At 42.6% G+C, this 19598-nt stretch overlaps 2 protein-coding genes across 7 annotated transcripts in view; one reads left to right on the top strand and one right to left on the bottom strand.

The window, feature by feature from the left end:
- Nucleotides 1-3376, bottom strand: part of LRRFIP2 (LRR binding FLII interacting protein 2) — a 73672-nt gene extending 70296 nt beyond the window's left edge. Inside the window, exons 1-2 of one of the 4 annotated variants that reach the window (XM_064169970.1) lie at nt 3092-3376; nt 1480-1534 (exon numbers count right to left, since the gene is read on the bottom strand). The gene's annotated coding sequence lies outside the window, so the exon portion shown is untranslated. Of the gene's footprint in view, nt 1-1479; nt 2401-3091 lie in introns of those variants that run through there. The other 3 variants (XM_064169972.1, XM_064169969.1, XM_064169971.1) reach the window with 3 other exon arrangements.
- A 36-nt stretch (nt 3377-3412) lies between these two features.
- Nucleotides 3413-19598, top strand: part of GOLGA4 (golgin A4) — a 63456-nt gene continuing 47270 nt past the window's right edge. For 2 of the 3 annotated variants that reach the window (XM_064169962.1, XM_064169961.1), the window contains exons 1-2: nt 3413-3720; nt 10097-10192. In XM_064169962.1, coding sequence (XP_064026032.1) covers nt 3652-3720; nt 10097-10192 — 165 coding nt within the window. In that variant the 5' untranslated portion in view covers nt 3413-3651. Of the gene's footprint in view, nt 3721-10096; nt 10193-18015; nt 18115-19598 lie in introns of all 3 variants that reach the window. The other variant, XM_064169963.1, reaches the window with a different exon arrangement.

The following is a 19598-nucleotide window of genomic DNA, read 5'->3' as shown; positions in this document are numbered from 1 at the left end:
TGATAGATCAATATATCAACCAACCTACTATATGTCAATATGTTTATAAAGCTACTGTCTTCAGAATGCATTTCTTTAGCCTATGTTAACTGGTGTACTTAAGGAATATAACAAAGGAAGGGCAAATCTTCCCTTTTAACCACTGTTTTTAACTTCACCAAGGAATCTGAGATCAGACTGACCCTCTGCAAATAGGGAATTTTGACACCATGTGTGTCTATTCCAGACATTTCCCCAGAACTTCTGTGGGGCTTAGACCAAATGCTTTGTTTATTGCACTGTGAGATTTCCCCAGAAACTAAAACATTTAAGGGTTTAGATAATGTTTTGCAGAGTTATCTTACACATCTCCTGAATTTGTATACTACAGCTTAATGTGGGATACCACTTTGTATTCATAGATTCCTGGAATGGTTTGGGCTGGAAGGCACCTTAAAGATCATCTAGTTCCACAATATCTGAGCAATACTAGGCACATAGCCATGTACCACAAAATATCATTGTTTTGTGCTAATCCAAACCCACAGAAATTCACTTTGTCCTTGATTTTATGTTTTTTAAATCCCTCCAATATACACATGATTATATGATACATAAAAAAGTTTCCTTACCCATTCCTAAGATCTAAGTTAGGCAATTCCAGTGAAGAACAGGAGGTGATTTATGTACACTGGAATTTACACAACAAGAGACCTTGCTGTAGTTAAACCCTCTGGAAAATATCTTATTGCCATGATTCCCATGCTGAGTTAGTATGACTGCAATTCATTAGCAGAGTTCAAATTCATTAATTTCCTTACCATTTTATGTAGCAGCTAAGATGTCAGGAAAAAAAAATCATAGTGTCTTTAGTCTCACACTTGATCTCTTCTGCATAGCCTTTAGTTCTATAAAAACATCTGCCCTGAGAGAAACAGAACTCTCTCAGGCTTGGCATTTTCTGAGAAGATTAATACAGAGCCGCTGGGATGGTTGCTCAAACTAGCACAGCTGCCTTCTGTTGGATACATTTCATCAGAGAATTAACAAAGCCCTGATTTGGAGTTTGATAGCTGTAGGAGCTCATGTCCTTTCAATTATGCATCTATCCATCAAACTCAGACACAACATTTAAGGACTTAGGTGTAAAATGAGAGTGTAATCTGTAGATGCTGAAGAGAACATGAGCTGGTGTTTGTACTATTTGTGTGAGAGTCATGGGTTTATTAGGAGAGTGAAGGTTGTTAGAGGGTTTCCCAAAGCGTTCATCAGGCATTGCCTCTATTACTTGCTAAACTGAGCTGTACAGCTGTGCTGCTGCATGTCATGTTTAGAGGCTGACTGGAGTAGAGAAGTTTGGGAGCTTATGGCTACAGTAAACTTAATTGCCCATTTTATCTCATTTCCTCAAAATTTCTTCAAAATACTTCTCTGACTATCATGGTTTGCAGGTTCAGATTGGCCTGTTTGATGGTGTTCCATGTCAAAAATTGTACTCACTAGAAATCAGTAGAGAGTGCAGGTCACTGCTGCCACCGGCTGTGTGCATAGCAGACTTAAAGAGAGCACAAGAAAAGGATCACTGTGAGTCTCGGTTTCTCTACAGCTAAAGAGACTGATGAAAATACTTTTATTTTGGTAACACTTACCCAAAAAGAATTGGAAAACACTTAGAGCAGTTTGCTGTAGATATATCTTGGATTTCTTTTGTTATGTGAGGGCTTTGCTTCATTGTTTGTATTTGTTTCAGGTTTGTTTAGTTTTCTGTCAGTGTACAGCAAGCTCTCCATTTCCTAGCCACTTTTTTTTCCTTCCAAGGCCGTGTGTTCAGTGAAAACACTTCTGGACATTTGTAATTACCTCATAAAGCCTCCTTAGTGCGGTGCTATGCAGAAGACCACCTGGTTCAGCCTTTCTTGCAGACAGCACTCTGTATTTCTAGCCTTCATACATCATCACTGTCAACACAGCAAGTTTCAAAATAGTCCAATTGTTGGAGAATTAATTCCAGTTACTGCTGACAGCCTTCTGCATCTGCACGGACAGGACTGGACACACACAAGCAGATCTTACCCAACAAGGGCTCCAAAGCCACTGGTTTTAACCTAAAGCATCCAAGAACATTCTCCCCTTGCTAGTTTTGATGAGGTAATAACAGCAATGGTGGCAAACACTTCCTTTCCATCTTTAATAGTACTCTGTTTACAAACAAGTATACAACACGTTTACAAATATCCTCAAACCTTTTGGATGCTCTTCTAAATGTAAATACTGTGACTTTCATAACAGCAGATTGGATTTCAGTTTCAAAAAGCAACTTTGGAACTTTTTTTTTTAAATTGGAAGCTTTCACAAGCCCAAGATTCATAGGTTCAAAGAGTGCCTTGGGTTTGGAAGGGACCTTTAAAGGTCATCTAGTCCAACCCCTTCATAATGAGCACAGAAATCTTCAACTAATCATGTTACTCAAAGGCCCTTCCAACCTGACCTTGCATGTTTCCAGGGATGGAGCCTCTACCAAATTTCTGGGCAGCCTGTGCCAGTGTTTTACCACCTTCAGTGTAAACATTTTTTTCCTTGTATCTAGTCCTAAATCTTCCCTCTCTTAGTTTAAAAGCGCCACCCCCCTCCTTGTCCTGTCACAACAGATCCTGATAAAATTTTGTTCCCATCTCTTTTATAGGCCCCTTTGAAGTACTGAAAGGCTGCAGTAAGGTTTCCCTGAAGCCTTCTCTTCTCCAGGCTGAACAGTGTAAAATCCCCACCGCAGGGGTGTTTCAGCCCTCTGATCATTTTTGTGGCCTCCTCTGACCCCTCTCCAACAGGTCCATGAACACAGCACTGCAGGTGGGGTCTCAGCAGAGCGCAGTACAGCAGGACCTGCTGGTGCTACTGCTTTTGATGCAGCCCACAGCACAGTTGGCCTCATGGGTTTCCAGGGCGCATTGCTGGCTCACGTCCAGCTTTTCGTCCACCAACACGCTCAGCACGGCTGCTCTCGATCCCATTATATCCCAAGCCTGTACTGATAACAGGGATTGCCCCGATGTAGGTGCAGTCCCTCGTAGTTGGCCTTGTTGAATGGAGCGCCTTGTTATTTCCCGGTAATTACCTTGTGATGAGATGAGATGATGCCCGGTTCTTCAGATTGTGCCATCGTGTGCGCTGGCACCGTCACTACGCACACAGGAGCCGGTGTCTTGTCAGGCCTCGCGAAGCCCTGTTACAGCATTCTGGCACATCAGCTCTGCTGATTTCCCGCACCCCCGCTAAGATACGCGCTGTCCCCTGGAGGGGGGTGAGGCGGTCCGGCTCCGCCGCCCGCCCCGGGGCGGAGGGAGGCATGGTGCCGGGCGTTCCCTCGGGAAGTTTGTGCCTCGCCGCGGCCCGTACCGGCCGGGGCGCCCCGTTCCACGTTGGCCGCGCAGGCGCGGTAGTGGCCGCGTTCACCTGCTCCGCGGTGGGGGGGAGGCAGGGAGGAGAGGCGGCGGCGGCTCTGCGGGGTCGGGGTGAACGTAGCTGTGGCCTTCCACCGCCACCCTCGCCCACAGGAGTCCCTCGCTTAGTGTGCGGGAGGTGCTGCCCGGCCAGCCAGGCAGTCATACACCGCTCCACTCGCCGCCGGCCGCCGACCCTCGACCTCTCCATCCCCTCCCCCTCCCTCCCACCACCATGTTCAAGAAGCTGAGGCAGAAGATCAGCGAGGAGCAAGGGGCACGAACTGGTCCCCACCCGCCGCAGGTACTCCAAGCTGTCCGTCGGGTGGCGGTGGGGGGCCGGGGAGAGTCCTGCGTGACTCCTGGTGTCTGGCGGGGCTCTGGTGGCCTTTCACCCAGCGGGGCAGGGCCGTGCTTCGCCCGAGGAGGCCTCAGCGTTCTCCCGGCGGCGAGTCGGTCCGGTCCCGTCAGCCCGGCCGCCGGGAAGGTCGCGGAGCGCAGGCCTCGGCGTGTGGTGGGCGGCCGAGGGCCACGGGATGTGCCAGCAGACCGGCGCCGCGCCCTGCTGCTGTCAGCGCCGCGCCGGGCGCCTGCCCTGCAACTTGGGAACGCAACTTTGCGGTTGTTACCGAGCCGCCTCCTGCCTGGCAGCCTCTCCGACAGCATCCCCAGACTCTTTTTGGAGCACTCTACAAAGGTTACCTTTTGGAGGGATGTGAAAACCATCTCCTGCTTCAACATCAAACAGAATTAAGTAGAAGTGGGTTTAAATTGGTGTCATTGTCATGTACAGTGGATAGCAATCCGGCATTGAAATCACCAGTTACCTGTTTCTCACGTAGACTCATACAATCAGACAGGGTTGGAAGAGACCACAAGGATCATCTAGTTCCCACCCCCCTGCCATGGGCAGGGACACCCTGCCCTAGATCAGGCCTGCCACAGCCTCGTCTAGCCTGGCCTTAAACACTCCCCGGGATGAGATCTCAACCACCTGCCTGGGCAACCCATTCCAGGCTCTTACCACTTTCATAATGAACTTCCTCCTCACGTCCAGTCTGAATCTCCCCAGCTCCAGCTTTGCTCCATTCCCCCTAGTCACAATGTAGTGTTTGTTCATTTAGTGCCTGTAGCCCCCTTCTGTTCCTGTCGGCTAAGGGCTGGTTTGCTTACCTTAACCTTCTTCTTGTTGTTTCTTTTTTCACGATGGAAAAAGGGGAACTAAAAAGCTGAGAGCAAAGCATTTAATTTCTTATATTGCTTTTGGTAGTAATTTAATTGGTCATTTTTCTTCTATGTGTGCTTTCTCAAAATTATGTTTGGTGTTGGAGACTGGAAACTACTCCTTTTCAATTATAATCCCATTAGATATGTGTCTGTGAAAGTGACAGTGACAAAACAATTGTGATGATTTCATGCCAGTGTCAAAACACAATGAATCCTCCCTCCTGGTTCAGGTTTGGGTGGAGAGATTTTGATAAGTTAACTTTGTGTTGGCAAACTGTGCTGGAAAAGGTAACATCTGCTTATGTCTCTTTGGCTTTTTGCTGGGTTAAAGTATTTGCAACTTTGAATCTGAAAGAGTGAAACCAGTATAAACTCTGAATCATGTGAATGCAACGCTACAGGCAGATAATTAGTTTAATTTTACAGAGAGGTGATCAGTTGCCTGGGCTTGATCTGGATGTAACTTGAACCTCTGGGAGATCTGACACTGCATAGTCTCAGTATTAGACCATGGTTTCAAAAACTGCTGACGTTCTGCTGTGCAGTGGCTTTTAAATCACTCATTTGTCAAACAGGGGCAGTGTTTTTGGAAATGGATCTACTGTAAAGCTTGATGTAGTTTGTTAAGTTGTATTTTGAGCACTTCAACAGTTACTAACTCTGGGTCCTCTCTAGTTATTGAAGTTAAGTAGATTTTTTGTCTTGCTGGTGGTTTAGAGTGCTGTCCTGACACTGACATATGTGGTGAACATTCAGTGCAGTGTAAAGAGATGGAACTGCAGAGCTTACTGGTATCACTGTGCAGCAGCTAAATTGCACTTTGCATAAACCTGACAGGTTTAATGAAACCTAATACAAGACCTAACAGTAAATTATACTTTCACTTAGTCCATTCTCCTGTGGACAGAGTAGGTCATGTAGCTCAAGGGTTGCTGTGAAGGGAAAGGCAGAAGTAGAAAATGAGAACAGGTTATTATTTTTGTGTAAAGTAGTTGTCTTTCAGGATCATTTACCTGTTAGTTTTTCTCAGAACAAAGGCAATTTGAATTCAATTTGATATTAACAGTAAAATAGGCTTGTTTGCTCACTCATACCTGAGAACAGATTCTGTAAATGAGGAAGGAGTGAGAAGGTTTTGAAGCCTGTGAAGTGTGCTAGAGTCATGCAGAGAGTGAGGGATATACTTTTACTACCTGTTAATAATTCAGGTCTTTAAAATGCATTCCACTTATGGGCAACTGTGTCATCATATAGATTCTCAGCTACTTTCTGTCAAGACAAATTTTCCAAACACATTTCTCAGTTTTGAGACCTCAGGTTTGCATTCATTTTTGCTCTATTCTTTCCTATACCCTGTTGTAGGGAGACTTTACTTGGAGAGAAGGAGACTGAGGAGCAACCTCACTGGTGTCTACAGCTTCTTGAGAAGGGGAAGTGGAGAGGGATGTGCTGATCCCTTCTCCTTGATACCCGGTGCCAGGGCACTTGGAAATAGCTTAAAACTGTGTCTGTTGGGAAGTGTTTGGGCTTGACATGAGGAAACACTTCTTTGTCTAGAGGGTGATCAAACCGTGGAACAGGCTTCCTGGGGAGATGGTAGATTTCCCCAAGTGTGTCAGTATTGAAGGGGCATTTTGAATATGCTCTTAATATCGTGCTTGAACTTTGGTCAGCCCTGAAGTCATCAAGCAGTTGGCCTTGATGATTGTTTCAGGCCCTTTTTAGCTGAAGTCATCTAATCTATCCTCTGTGCTCACAATGAGTGAACCTGTTATTTGTCTTAAATGCCAGAGGGTTTCCAGCTCCAAAAACACTTCTAAGAGCACCAAACACAACGTTTACAAGTGGAAACAGAATTTTGGTTTATTCTATTTTGTGTTATTTCTCTGGACCTGTTCCAGAGCCAGTGCTCACAAACCAGCACAGTGCCCTTGCTTAGCCAGGAATAGACTGATGTGTTCTAGCTTAGCTTGGAAAAACATCCCTTACAGAAACAGCTGCAGAGAGCACCAGCAGGAATACAGGCCAAGCAGTGCCTGTTTCCTGAAGAGTGAGAACTTAAGGTCTTGGTCACAGCATATCAGGAGTGACTACACATAGAAGAGGTGCTTGGCACCACGGAGTGTTTTCCAAAGTGTGACACACTGATGACAAGCAGCAGACTTTTTACCTTCTAGAACTTGCTCTGCTGCTGTGCTTCTCAGCTGGGGAGGGATGAGAAGCACTCTCATGGCTGCCCTGTGCTGGTGTTGCAGGCAGGGAGAGCAGGCAGCTCCAGATGAGGCAGAAAGTCTGGTACTCTTCCAACACAGGCTGCTGTGCACAGGAAAGAATCCTTGGAAGAAATGGAGCCAAGGAAGGAGCAGAGCTCACTCCTGCTGCAAGATTGCACTGGATTAGAGAGCCTGAGAGAGCCAGGGTGCAAGTGTTGCCTCGAAGGTGCCAGAGCAGCAGCAAGAACTGATCCAAAAGGGCCTGAATAAGCTCTGACAAGGAGCTGTGCTCAGTGCTACAGAGGAAAAGAAACAACTCTTAGGAAACCCAGGAAAGCTTTCCTATCCTGGAAGCCAAGAAAGCTTCCTTCTGCAAGATGTGGGGTACAAGGGTCACCTTTCTGGAGCACTAGCAGGCGGCACCTGGCTGGAATGGCCCAGAAGAGGCCTACCAGGGGGCTGTGCTCAGTGCTGCAGGGGAAGGCAAAAAACCCCCAGGGACCAGCGCCAATCTGCTCTGGGAGAAAAAAGTTCCCTCTTGACCCCAGTGCTGCTATTCCCTGACCATGTGACCAAGATCTGCCTCTTCCTCCCACAGGCTTGTCATACCTCCCAGGAGATGCCCAAGCCCCGTTCTTCCTCAGTCTTGAGTCATCTCAGACGCTTCCCAGAGAGGCCAAATGCTCCTGGCCTGACCAGCCTTGGGAGCAAGAATCTTTCCTGTGCCTGGCAGGGCACCACTGGGTGCTCCAAAGCACTGAGACCCCTGGCAACATCTCTACATCCTATTTCTTGTGACTGCAGCTGCCCCTGACTCCGAGGGCAATAAAGATGAAGTGCTCTTCAAGATATTCCTTTGATCTTGCTACTTCTATCCATCTAAAAACTACAGATAGCCTTGGGTGTCTCCACAAATGGATTTTGGTTCTTCTCTTCTGCAGCCCTGTCCAGCCTTTGATCTTCCTCAGGCCTCACCAAGTAATTCCTCGGGCTCCTCAAGGATCTTGTCTGGGAGATCTCTGTGCTGCCTTTGAGCTAGGTCTGGCAGCAGTCACAGAGGGATGCTGCCTCTTATGCTGGCAGGTGGCTGCACCTCCCATGTACAGCCCTGCCCACCTCTGCCCTGCCCACTGCACCACTCCCAGCATCCTTGAGTGGAAGTCTTTGGGGTGCTGGTCCCAAGACAGTCCCTGTGCCCAGCAGCCTGGTTATTGTTGCAGGTCCCTTCCATCAGAACTCTGCTGTTGTTTCATCTCCTCTGTTCCATCCATCTTCATTTCACAATCTTTCTGTTTGTTGCCGAGATAAACAGATAGTGGTGCTGCAGAAATTGGTGCCGTTGGAATGGCTGGAAATAGACAACGTTGTGAATGCAGCAGTGAGAAGTAGAACTTCAAAGGGCAAAATATGTCTTTTAAAAAGTATAGCAAAATGGCAGCAAGCATTTGGAAACCATTTCTGCCCTGAACATGCTAAGGGGCTGGAATGGGCTGGAATGAAGGGAAGGAGGCTGTTGGCATGAGTAGATGGTTGTCATTTTTCAGACCCTCTGAATACTTCTGGTGGGAAAGTTTTCAGCAAGACATAGAACTTTCACGGTGACTGGTTATTTGGTATGAGATGAGGTGTTTGACTTCTGAGTTGTATTTTCAAGCAGGAGCCTTGGATCCACTTGTTTAGACCTGTGGCTATGTAATTTTGGAATCATTTTGTGCTTTGTATGCTTTTGGAGTTAATGCAGCAGTATCCATATTTTACAACACGTACCCCAAACTATAGATCTGGGCTATGAAGTGAGTGTGATGCTCTGAAGAACTGTCATTTTTGGTTGCATCTTTTCAGTGGTGTGATACATTGTCAGTCGTGTTTCAGAACATCCCATTTTGGCTTGTGAGACACAGTTCGTGTGCAATCTGGATGATAGTGCTGCAACAAAATGTCAAAGAATGTGTGGCAGTTATTTTGTTGGTGATTTGGGGTTGTTTTTATTTTGGCAACACTTCATTCCTGGTTGTGTTGTTGAATGTAGATGATTGGTGATCTTCCTAACTTGTTTCTTTGTGCATGAAAACTTGTTGATATTTTCATGTTCATTACTTTAATACTCAAATGTTATATTTAAAGGAGACAAACTGTGTTTGGGTTGGGATTGTGTTGCTTGTTGGAGAGGCTGAGTGAGTTGGGGTTGTTTAGCCTGGAGAAGAGGAGGCTCAGGGGTGACTTCATTGCTGTCTGCAGCTACCTGAAAGGAGGTTGTAGCCAGGTGGGGGTTGGTCTCTTCTCCCAGACAACCAGCAATAGAACACGGGGACACAGTCTCAAGTTGTGCTGGGGTAAGTATAGGCAGAATGTTAGGAGGAAGTTGTTGGCAGAGAGAGTGATTTGCATTGGAATGGGCTGCCCAGGGAGGTGGTGGAGTCGCTATCCCTGGAGGTGTTCAAACAAAGCCTGGCTGAGGCACTTAGTGCCATGGTCTAGTTGACTGGATAGGGCTGGGTGCTAGGTTGGAGTGGATGATCTTGGAGGTCTCTTCCAACCTTGTTGATTCTGTGGTTCTATGATTCAATCAGCATGAGACTGGTATTTCTGATCTAGGGTAGGGTGTTGCTGCCCAGGGCAGAGGGGTTGGAACTAGATGATCCTTGTGGTCCCTTCCAACCCTGACTAATCCTATGACTTCTTATTTGAAGAGGTGTTCAGTGCTGACAGGAGCAAGAAGTTCATATTGACATAAAATATGCAATTTTTCTTATGCCCTTTTCTTTAGATTCAATTTTACAGGTAATTTGGCTTTTGTTTGGTTTGTGTAATGGGTTTTTTTCTTTCTTTTGTCCAACTTTGGGTTTTGTTTGGCTTTATTAATTTCTTAAAGGAATGATAATGGTATTTAATATGTAAATGTTTGAATCTCTGTCAGTTTGCAGAACTTACAAACCGTAAGAAACTTCATTCCTGAAGTACTGGGATGCTTGAGTTTCAAATTTGGTCTAAGACAACTGTGATCAGAAATAAATGGTTTTGTTGCATGCTCTTGTGGCTGATTCGTGCCATCTTTTGCTCTGGAGACTTTGTAGTAAGGTAGAACTTTTCATAAGCAGTATGTGGAACTGGTTGATTTCTTCAAAAGAAAGATTTAGACCAAATGTTTGGAGATCTTACAGTCAGTAATGGTTGAAGTAGGTTATGATATAGAATAATTAGTTTTGAAATTGATATTGTTGTTGATGTGTATCTGTCTAGGTCCCTTCGAACTCCTCTTCACCAACTGGCAACAGAAGCAGGACCTCTTCGTTTACAGATCAAAATGATGAAGGCACTTTAACACCAGACAAAGAGGTCAGTCCGGAACTGTTTTGTTCTCTTTGTCAACTTTAAAGATAAGAATAAAAAAAAATTTCCAACTTTCTGTCTTTGATTAACTCTTTGGGTTTTATTCCTCAATACCACACTTCTTTTGGGTACATTTACAAATATGTATAGACTATTTAAGTTCAGTGCCAAAGTGTTTCTTTTAAGATGTAGTAGTTAACCCCCAGATTAGGAAGCATTCTGATTCCTTCTTCAGGTCTTAAAAATCTTATCCCTGGAGTGAACTTAGTGAAGTAATGGGACAGAAGTTAAATTCAGAGAGATCTCTTTTTTAAATGCCACTTTTGATTGAAGAGTTGGGGGAATCCAGTTAGTTGCACAGGTAACTTGAAGTGGATGAGCATAAAGGCTTAAACTAACTCCTTGAGAACGTTTCTAACCATATCAGTAATAATTATCAATTAAGGAAAAAAAAGCTAATAAAAAACTCAACACAGAAACCAAATATGGAGCCAAACTGAGTCTAAATTAGTAGTTATAAAGTGTCATTAAAATGCCTGTCAGGTTGATAGGTAGCCATGGCTTGCTTAGTAAAGCAAACAGGAGATAGTCCCCACTCATCTGTTTTCATAGTGAGAACTGTGGCTTTTTATAAAGTGGCTTAATTAAAAAAGAAAAAACAACCAAACAATTAAAGCTCTGATTTACTGAATGTGAAATTAAGCTGGTGGAGTGAGGCAGAGAACTTCTATGGTTCTCTGAACTTTGTCAGAGGAAGTATTGAGTCCTCAGCCTGAAAAAATCAGTTGTTGGCTTTTGCTTCCAAAAAAAGATGAGTTTTCTTGCAAGTGGGACAATCCACTTGAATTTTTAACACTAGGTTTTCTTCAGGGAGTGATCAGCTATGCCTGCAATTTGTCTCAGATTCCATTCTGAATGCTACTGTTAGTTACAGCTTGGCAGTTTGCTTCCTGCAGCGATCATAGAAATGAAAGAAACAATGCCTTGTGATTTTATATTCTGTCTTGGAAATGTAGCACTGAGTTTTCTAAATGTTTATTCATTTTTTAATTATTTTTTTAAACTGCTATAGCTGACTTCCCTCTGACCCTAGAGAGAGGTTTTCTGTTATGTTATGCTCTGTAATATCAGCTAGCAGAGTCACCCATGATAAATGTTTCAGTAAAGAAAGTTTGTGATTGTTTTTTTTGATGCTTTGTTGTTGTAGGTTTGTTTGGGGTTCTTTTTGTGTGTGTTTGTTTGGCTTGCTTTCTTTTTTTTTCCAGGGGAAAAAATAAGCAACCTACATTTCTAGCCCTAAGGCAGAGTATAGAAGTGACATATTGCCACATGAAAATTACCACCGTAGCCTAGAGGAATGAGGTGGTGCTGACAGTTGGGGTCATCATTGACCAAAGCAAGCTTAATGATTCTGCTTTTTTTTCCCTCTTTTAAAAGCTATTTTATTGTGGAATGTGCTAGAGGCTAAAGGACTGTTTTGATGCAGATTTCAGCAAAACCTTAGTGGAATATGATACACCAAAGCCATGAGACATAGTAATCAAGGTTCTTCTGTGTGACTGATTCACTGTGCGTGTCTGTCTGTCACTCACTTGGCCCTGCCTACCCTAAAGGAGGAATTTTTCCTCTCTCATTTCAATGGGAAATAATAAAGGAGAGTATTGAGTGGTAGCACTCCTTATCCTTTTTTTCATACAAGCACCAAATACTTTTGTGCTCAGACAGGGAAAGGCAGAATACTTCAACTTAGTAATTTTTGAGGATGCCTGCTTTTATGCCAGAGCTGAGAAAGGTTTGTGAGCCTCAGTGCTTATCTTCTTTTTTTCAGTTTTATCTATTTAGGAAGAAATGCTAACTCTCTTTACAATTTGGATAACATACTTGCTGAATAAATACATTTCCTAATGTTGTTGCTACTGCTATGTCGCCTGCTTCCTGTGCTGCTTGGTATTTTTGTGGACAGCTGCATTTTGTCCGGTAGTGTTTCATTAGATATATGTTGTTCCCCTGCAGCAGAATGCTTTTTTTCAGAGTACTTGTCCATACGAATGAGAGAAGCAAAGAATGTGCCACGGGACATGCCAAGTTATGTTGGGAGAACATTATGCTCTAAATACAGTGATTGCACTGGAGTATCAGAGAGGCAGAAGGAGAAATAAGATTAAGAATGGAAAGAGAGCACTAAAGTGACCTCAGATTACAGTTATCCTTTGGCTTAGCGAGCTGCTGTGAGAATTTTACTGGTGAAGCATATCCTGTAATTAGAAATTCAGGAAGTAATGAAGCTGCTAAGGGAATGAAAACCTCTTCCCTTTTTTTTTTAAGGACTGCTTTTATGTCAGATGGAAAATATTACTAAAATAAATTGAAATGGTCAAGACATGAAATCTCCTTTTTATAAATAGTCATAGTAAATGTTAAGAGAATTATTAGAAGCAAATCAGCATCAAAATGTTTGTTTGGATTATATTATCATAAAATTCAGCTCAGCAGCAGTGTTGTTATGCTTAAAAAAGTTGCAAGCATTGCATGCAATCTCTGACAGTATGTGCCATGATCACATGGGTGTTTAAGGTCTTCTGAGGGACATTTTTTACAGTGTTCTCATTTGATCAGGCAGGTGTTTTATGTACAGGTATCAATGGCAATGGTATGAGAATGAACTAAAGTTGGAGAGCACTTGATACACTGAAAATGATGAGTATCATATGCCAGAATTTTCTTGCAGTATATGAATAATCGCTAAGCAAAATCAAAGTGTACCATAGTTCTCTTGTTTGTTCTTTTATGGCTTTAATAGACCTTGGGTTTGGATTTTTAGCATTGTAGCATCAAAGTTGCAAGTATTACACGTGAAAGCTTTGATTAAAACCCAGGATACTTTCAGAATAAAAACAATTTCAGAGTGAATTACAGCTGTAAATGACAGCATTAGTGTGATCAAAGAATTACAGTAAAATGCACAGACAAACATTCTGATTTATACTCTGCAATGTTTAGATTTTTCAGAACTCCAAAACATTCTCAATCTGAGGAAAAGAAAAATGGGACCAACATGTATGCCCAATTCATGGATTACTATGTTTCACTTTCTTCCCTATTTTCATCTTCGGCTTCTGTGTTACTGGAGCTGTGGATTTCCAGAGGCAGTGTTACAGAGAAGCTCATGACTTTTCCATGTATAAGGAAAAAACAAGTCTGTTTAGTTCTATATTCTGTTTTTTACTACTAGCCTATAAAATATGACTACAGTGTGATGTGGAAACATTTACTGGTACATCCACAGAGCTTCTTCAGACAGTTTGTGTATCAGATGCTCTCTGAGTTGGTCTTGGTGATGTTTGAAACAGCCCTGGATGATTTAAGAGGTACTTGGTCCTTCCAGTCTTTCCTAGAGAAGCAGTGTTTAGTTTTCAAACTGTCACTGCATTGAACAGACTTTGAGGTGAAATAATTTAATCATATTTGGTATAGTTCCTAGAAGTTTCGCGTTTTCTTTCTGTTCTCTATTATGCTTATTTACAAGTCAGGCCCATATGCAGAAGATAACAAAGCTACTTCTGAGCCATCAACCAAAAGCAAAGAGCTGATAGCTTCCTATGGATGACCAACCAGTCATGCAGATTCAAATATCTCTCCCATTCTCATGAGTGTTAGAGAAGTGACAACAGAGCACAGTATATTTAGCTCCTCTTAGAGCTAAAGATAAACTAGTCAAGACACTGTTCTGTCTTACTTTAGTGGTATATAATGACAGTCTCTTTTAATTGAAGTGTTTTTCTAGTGTGGGCATTAAAGCAGGATAAGTAAAAAATGAAATAATATTCCTTCAGTGCCTCTATTAATGCTTCTTCTTTCCTATATTCATGCACGGGCTACCCCTGGAGGTGTTCAAGAAAAGACTGGATGAGGCATTTAATGCCATGGTCTAGATGACTGGATAGGGCTGGGTGCTAGGTTGGACTGGATGATCTTGAAGGTCTCTTCCAACCTGGCTGATTCTATGATTCTATTCCATGATTCTAAGTACTTCTAAATAGAAATTGCCATGCAAAGCTGGTAGTGGTTCAGATATGTCTATATCTTTTTCCTTCCTGACATGCAAACTTAAAAACTAAATTTTGGTGGCTGTATATCCTAGCCTGTTTCTAAAGCCTGGATTTTACAACTCCTGATGTGTACATCAGCAGACTAGCAGGTTGGTTCTTGCTGTTTTTTCCAGACACAGGTGAATCATGGAGTAAATTTTAATACCCCCTTCCCAAGGTAACTATAGACAGCTAGTTTTAAAGCCATACTGAATAGCTGATTAAAACAAATTCAAAGTACAGATAAAAACACATTGTATGTATTGGAAAGCATTAGGTAGTTAATTACAGGGCTCATTAGAAATCTCCACCTATAATTTAGCTGTCAAAACACAGCAGGTAATGAGCTGCTGGAGTGACAAAAGTACTGTGAGCAAGTACTTCACTATTTTTGTTGTTGGGCACTCAGCATCCAAGAATGAACTCAATAATGAGAAGAAGATGCAACCAGCTGTAAATCATAAAGTCATAGAATGATTGAGGTTGGAAGAGACTTCAAAGATTATCTAGTTCAAATCCCCTGGTCATAGGCAGGGACACCTCCTGCTAGAACAGGTCTCTCAAGGCCTCATCCAACCTGGCCTTGAACACCTCCAGGGAGGGAGCAGCCACAGCCTCCCTGGGCAACCTGTTTCAGTATTTCACCATCCTCACTGTAAAGAACTTCTTCCTAACATCTAGTTTGAATCTCCTCTCTTCCAGTTTAAACTCATTACTCCTCATCCTGTCATAACAAGACCTTGTAAATAGTCCCTCCCCAGCCCTCCTGTAGGCCCCCTTTAGATACTGGAAGGCTACTACAAGGTCTTCTGAAGGCCTTTTCTTCTCCAAGCTGAAGAGCCCCAACTCATGTAGCCTGTCCTCATGGGAGAGCTGCTCCAGCCCTCTGAGCATCTTTGTGGCCCTCCTCTGGACTTGCTTCAACATACCACTCTTGGACCATGACTGAGTATATTCTGTCTTTGGTAGCTATTTGATGTGTGAAAATCCTGTCTTGGCTACTGAGAAGAAGTGACTTCATGACTTCATTTTCATACAGTGATTGCTGTTCTGCCTCAATATTCTTGTCTGCTCATCATAATTTGTAGGGTTGGCTCCTTCCCTTTTGTGCTCAAGCAACAGCAGGGTGAAGCCGAGATGGTTTAGCGATCTTGCCTCAGGGGTTTGACATCAGTGAAACTGAACAGTGTTGTTAGTTACATTCTACTGTGTGTGGAAACAGCTGAGTTGTATAGAGTGATGTCTGCAAACTCGAACAGCACTGCAGCAATTTATATTCATAATGTTTTCTTTCTTCTTCTTAAAACTTAGTAATGTGGCATGGCATACTTGAAGTTGTGGATAGTTTGGATCTTCTGATCTTGCTTAAAAGCAGCTGCCGTATACTCTCTATCACTTGCCTACCAGGTGGCTTGAATGACTTGTTAAAATTAATTCTTTCCATTGTGAAAGCTCTTTGTCATCTTACCTGAAAGTTTAGGGGGTTGTAATTACCATTCTGTGAAAGACTTACTGTCAAAGCCTCGTGTTAAAACTTGGCTGCAAAGTCATGGGCTTAAGGAGATGATTGAAAACATTACAATTGATGAATGCTGAACATCCTTGGCAGTCCACTATTTTATTTATTTTGAGTGAAGATTAACAACCTCTTCAATATTAAATAGGACCTGTTTTTTAATGCAAGTTACTTGCTGTGCTCTGTGATGAAATTGAGATTAGGTAACATTATGCAATGGTGAAATATCACAGGTTCATATTTTGAGAAGCAAATACTAGCATACTATTGCTGCAAAGAGATACTTGAAACCATCTGTGGCTGGCTCCTAAAGTTCTTTGGTGGTCATGCTTTCAAAAGGGGCTTAATAACCTGAGGACAATATAAATTGCATGTTGAAAATGTTCTTACTCTTTTGGTTGATAATATTTACCATAATCAATTTCTGAGTGCTTTGCAAACTGTTTCTTCATCTTAACTGGTCTTCTTTAAACATGCAAAGTAATTGTTCTCTCGAAGATGTAATAGTTTTATTTGGGGTTGAGAATTTGCATGCTTTTAATTCATGAGGCTTGCTGCTGCTGTTGGTTTGGACACTTTAGTGTGCAAAGTATTGGCCTTTTATTTTTCACCCATATACCCTTGCAAGAGGTACCTGTACAATACACACAGCGCAGCCAAGTCTGTGAGCTTCTACAACCATCACCACCTAGCAAAGATTTTCTGTGTGCATAGTATTTGTCTTTTTTTTCTCTGCCCTATACCCTTGCAAGAGGTACCTGTACAATACAGCACAGCCTAGGCTGTGAGCTTTGACAATCATCACCACCTAGCAAAGATTTTCTGTGTGCATAGTATTTGTCTTTTTTTTCTCTGCCCTATACCCTTACAAGAGGTACCTGTACAAAGTGCACAGCACAGCCAAGGCTGTGAGCTTCTACAACCATCACCACCTAGCAAAGATTTTCTGTGTGCATAGTATTTGTCTTCTTTTTCTCTGCCATATACCCTTGCAAGAGGTACCTGTACAAAATGCACAGCACAGCCTAGGGTGTGAGCTTCTACAACCATCACCACCTAACAAAGATTTTCTGGGATTACTGATACTTGTCAGCTTCCTTTTGTTTTGCCTAAAAGCTGGGATGAGGGAAGAAACTTATATGGGTTTTGCATACTTCAATGAATGTGTAGGAAGAGCTTTAACACAGCTCACTCTTAGGAATGACAGTTCTATGGCTGAGGGAGGAGGACTGCTCACCAGTCTGACCAAACTGGGCATATGGTTGCAACCGCAGTGGATACACTTGGCAAGTGTGCCCTGGCCAGGGGAAAGAGGATTTAGAGCTGGAGAAATGGATCCATCTCTTGTTGGCAGCTCATGTTTATAGTAGCTCAAAATCAGGAAGTTCCACTGGTGTTTCTCAGACCTAGCTAATTCTTGGCAAATAAAGTAAACTACTGGAGAACTTGTGCCATGCCAGCTTTTGGGAATGTCATGGCAAGGGCTGCTTAAAAATGGAAGTCAAAATTGCTAGTCAGTGTACTTAGCAGTTTGAGAAGTTAAAGTTGGTCATATATTTTACAATTAGTGCTCTACAGCTTCTCTGTATTTCAAGTAGTGATTTTGGTTTGGGTTTGACTATGAAAAGCATTTTTCAGGTTGTACCTCCAGAGTGATATAGCTACAGGATTCTACAGCAGCAAACATTGATTTGAGGACATGAGTGTGTATGCATATAGTACCCAAGTATGCATGTAGCATAGTGAATCAAATAGGAAGCAATAAAAAGCACGTTGTTCAGGTTTCAATTTTGCAATATTGTCTGCAGCATTGGTAATTTAGGCCTCAGTTACTCAGTGATTGGCATTGGAATGGGCTGCCCAGGGAGGTGGTGGAGTCACCATCCCTGGAGGTGTTCAAGAAAAGACTGGATGAGGCACTTAGTGCCATGGTCTGGTTGACTGGATAGGTCTGGGTGATATATTGGCCTGGATGATCTTGGAGGTCTCTTCCCACCAGGTTGATTCTATGATTCTATGAAAAGAGTATTTTGGCAGTGCTGAAGTGATCTAATGCATGTGTTCTGGTTATGTCCTGCCTTTCTTGGTAGCCATTGTCTCATAAACTGCTGTATTGTTTTGTGATGTTTTTAGTAGTATGAACAACTGAGTATAATCATGCAACATTCTTTACTTCATTACTTGATTTCTTTTCATTTTCCCACTTTTTTTGCATTGGATGACAGCTGCTAGCCGGGATGATAGCAGAACCTGCTTTTCTCTCTGAGTATACTATCTTTGCTTTGGATCCCACCAAACAACCTAAGCCACAGAGTGACGGTGTGGTGAGTCCTCCCACCCCCTTAGCCATGCCGTTAGCAGGGGGAGGCGAGTACTGGACTAGAAGGCAAACTTAGTGTTGCTTGTGGCTTGTTCTCACAAAAGCATCTATCTTAACTGCTAACACTGCACTAAATTTCACAGAGGTAGTACCTGATAGCTCCTGGCTGGTGTGCTCTGATGTGAATTTACTGTAACATAAAGTCATTAACACGGTTTCTGTTGTACAGGTAACCACACTCTACACAACTTAGTTGTTGCACAAGTTTGTGTGTTTGTTGCATAGACTTCATTAATGCCATGGAAATTCTTCCTCTCTTTATGTGTGTCTATGTATCTCAAGAAAAATGGGTATGGTAATTATTGAGGTTGGGTTTGTACAAAAACTTACATGCTTTTTTTGCTCTATACAATGAAAGCCTCACAATGCCATTTAATTTTAATGATAGCAGGAAATAATTACTTCACACAGGAACTGAAGTTCAGTTACTTCTAGTTGCTAATGTGGTAGATGTTATTGTGGGGATAAACAGTTGAGTTTCAGTAATTAGAGTTTGTTTTAAATATATGTTTCTCTGCCTGGAAAGGTTGCTTTCACAGTATGTAAGTGGAGAAGCTTGTGTTTCTCTGCCTGGAAAGGTTGCTTTCACAGTATATTGGTGGAGAAGCTCATGTTTTTCTGCCTGGAAAGGTTGCTTTTGTAGTATATAAGTGGAGAAGCTCAGTGAGAAGAGAAGAAGGGATGAAGAAAAGCAGGCATAGGGAGGAAAGCAGCCTTCTACTTTCTAATGTGGAGAAGCTCAGTGAGAAGAGAAGAAGGGATGAAGAAAAGCAGGCATAGGGAGGGAAGCAGCCTTCTACTTTCTAATGTATGCACAAACAAAGCTGTATTCATGTCATGATTATCACAGGACTGGGATGGCATCTTTCACATGCTTCAGAGTCATGACCTTCCTGAGTTCATAGTGACTCAAAACAGTGTTTTTTAGAGTCCCAGCTCATTTTCATACTTATGATTGCTTTGCATTTCCAATTTGATAAGTACTTTTTTGCTGCTCATGCAGATGCTGAAACTGATGTCACTGAAAGGTACAACAGGATAGAAATTTGATAAGCAGGTGACAATGAACATCACACCACATTGTGTTGAGCTTGTCTCAACCTCAACAAGGTTGGACTGAAGCAGTGATTTTTAAAGGTGACCTGTGGAAAGTCTTCATTTCTTGTGGAGGGTTATACTTAGAGCACAGATTCGTTACTCAGTCATGGTGTTCTCATGATGGCATTTTTTGCTGGGAAACAAGAAGGGCATTCTGACTGTGCTGAAATCTATAGTTTTGAAATGGATCAATATTTCATAGATTTCAATGATTTTTTTTTAACAGCTAATTATTTTAAATAGGTATATTCCAGGTCCAGTGATCACTACTTATATTTTCACTGGTAATACAATTGAACAGCAGTAAACTCTTGTGGGCTTTTCTCAGTA

This window comes from Pogoniulus pusillus, chromosome 32 (assembly GCF_015220805.1).
Source record: "Pogoniulus pusillus isolate bPogPus1 chromosome 32, bPogPus1.pri, whole genome shotgun sequence".
Classification (NCBI taxonomy): domain Eukaryota; kingdom Metazoa; phylum Chordata; class Aves; order Piciformes; family Lybiidae; genus Pogoniulus; species Pogoniulus pusillus.
Note: the sequence above shows the minus strand (reverse complement) of the source record. Positions and strands in the feature narration are given on the sequence as shown.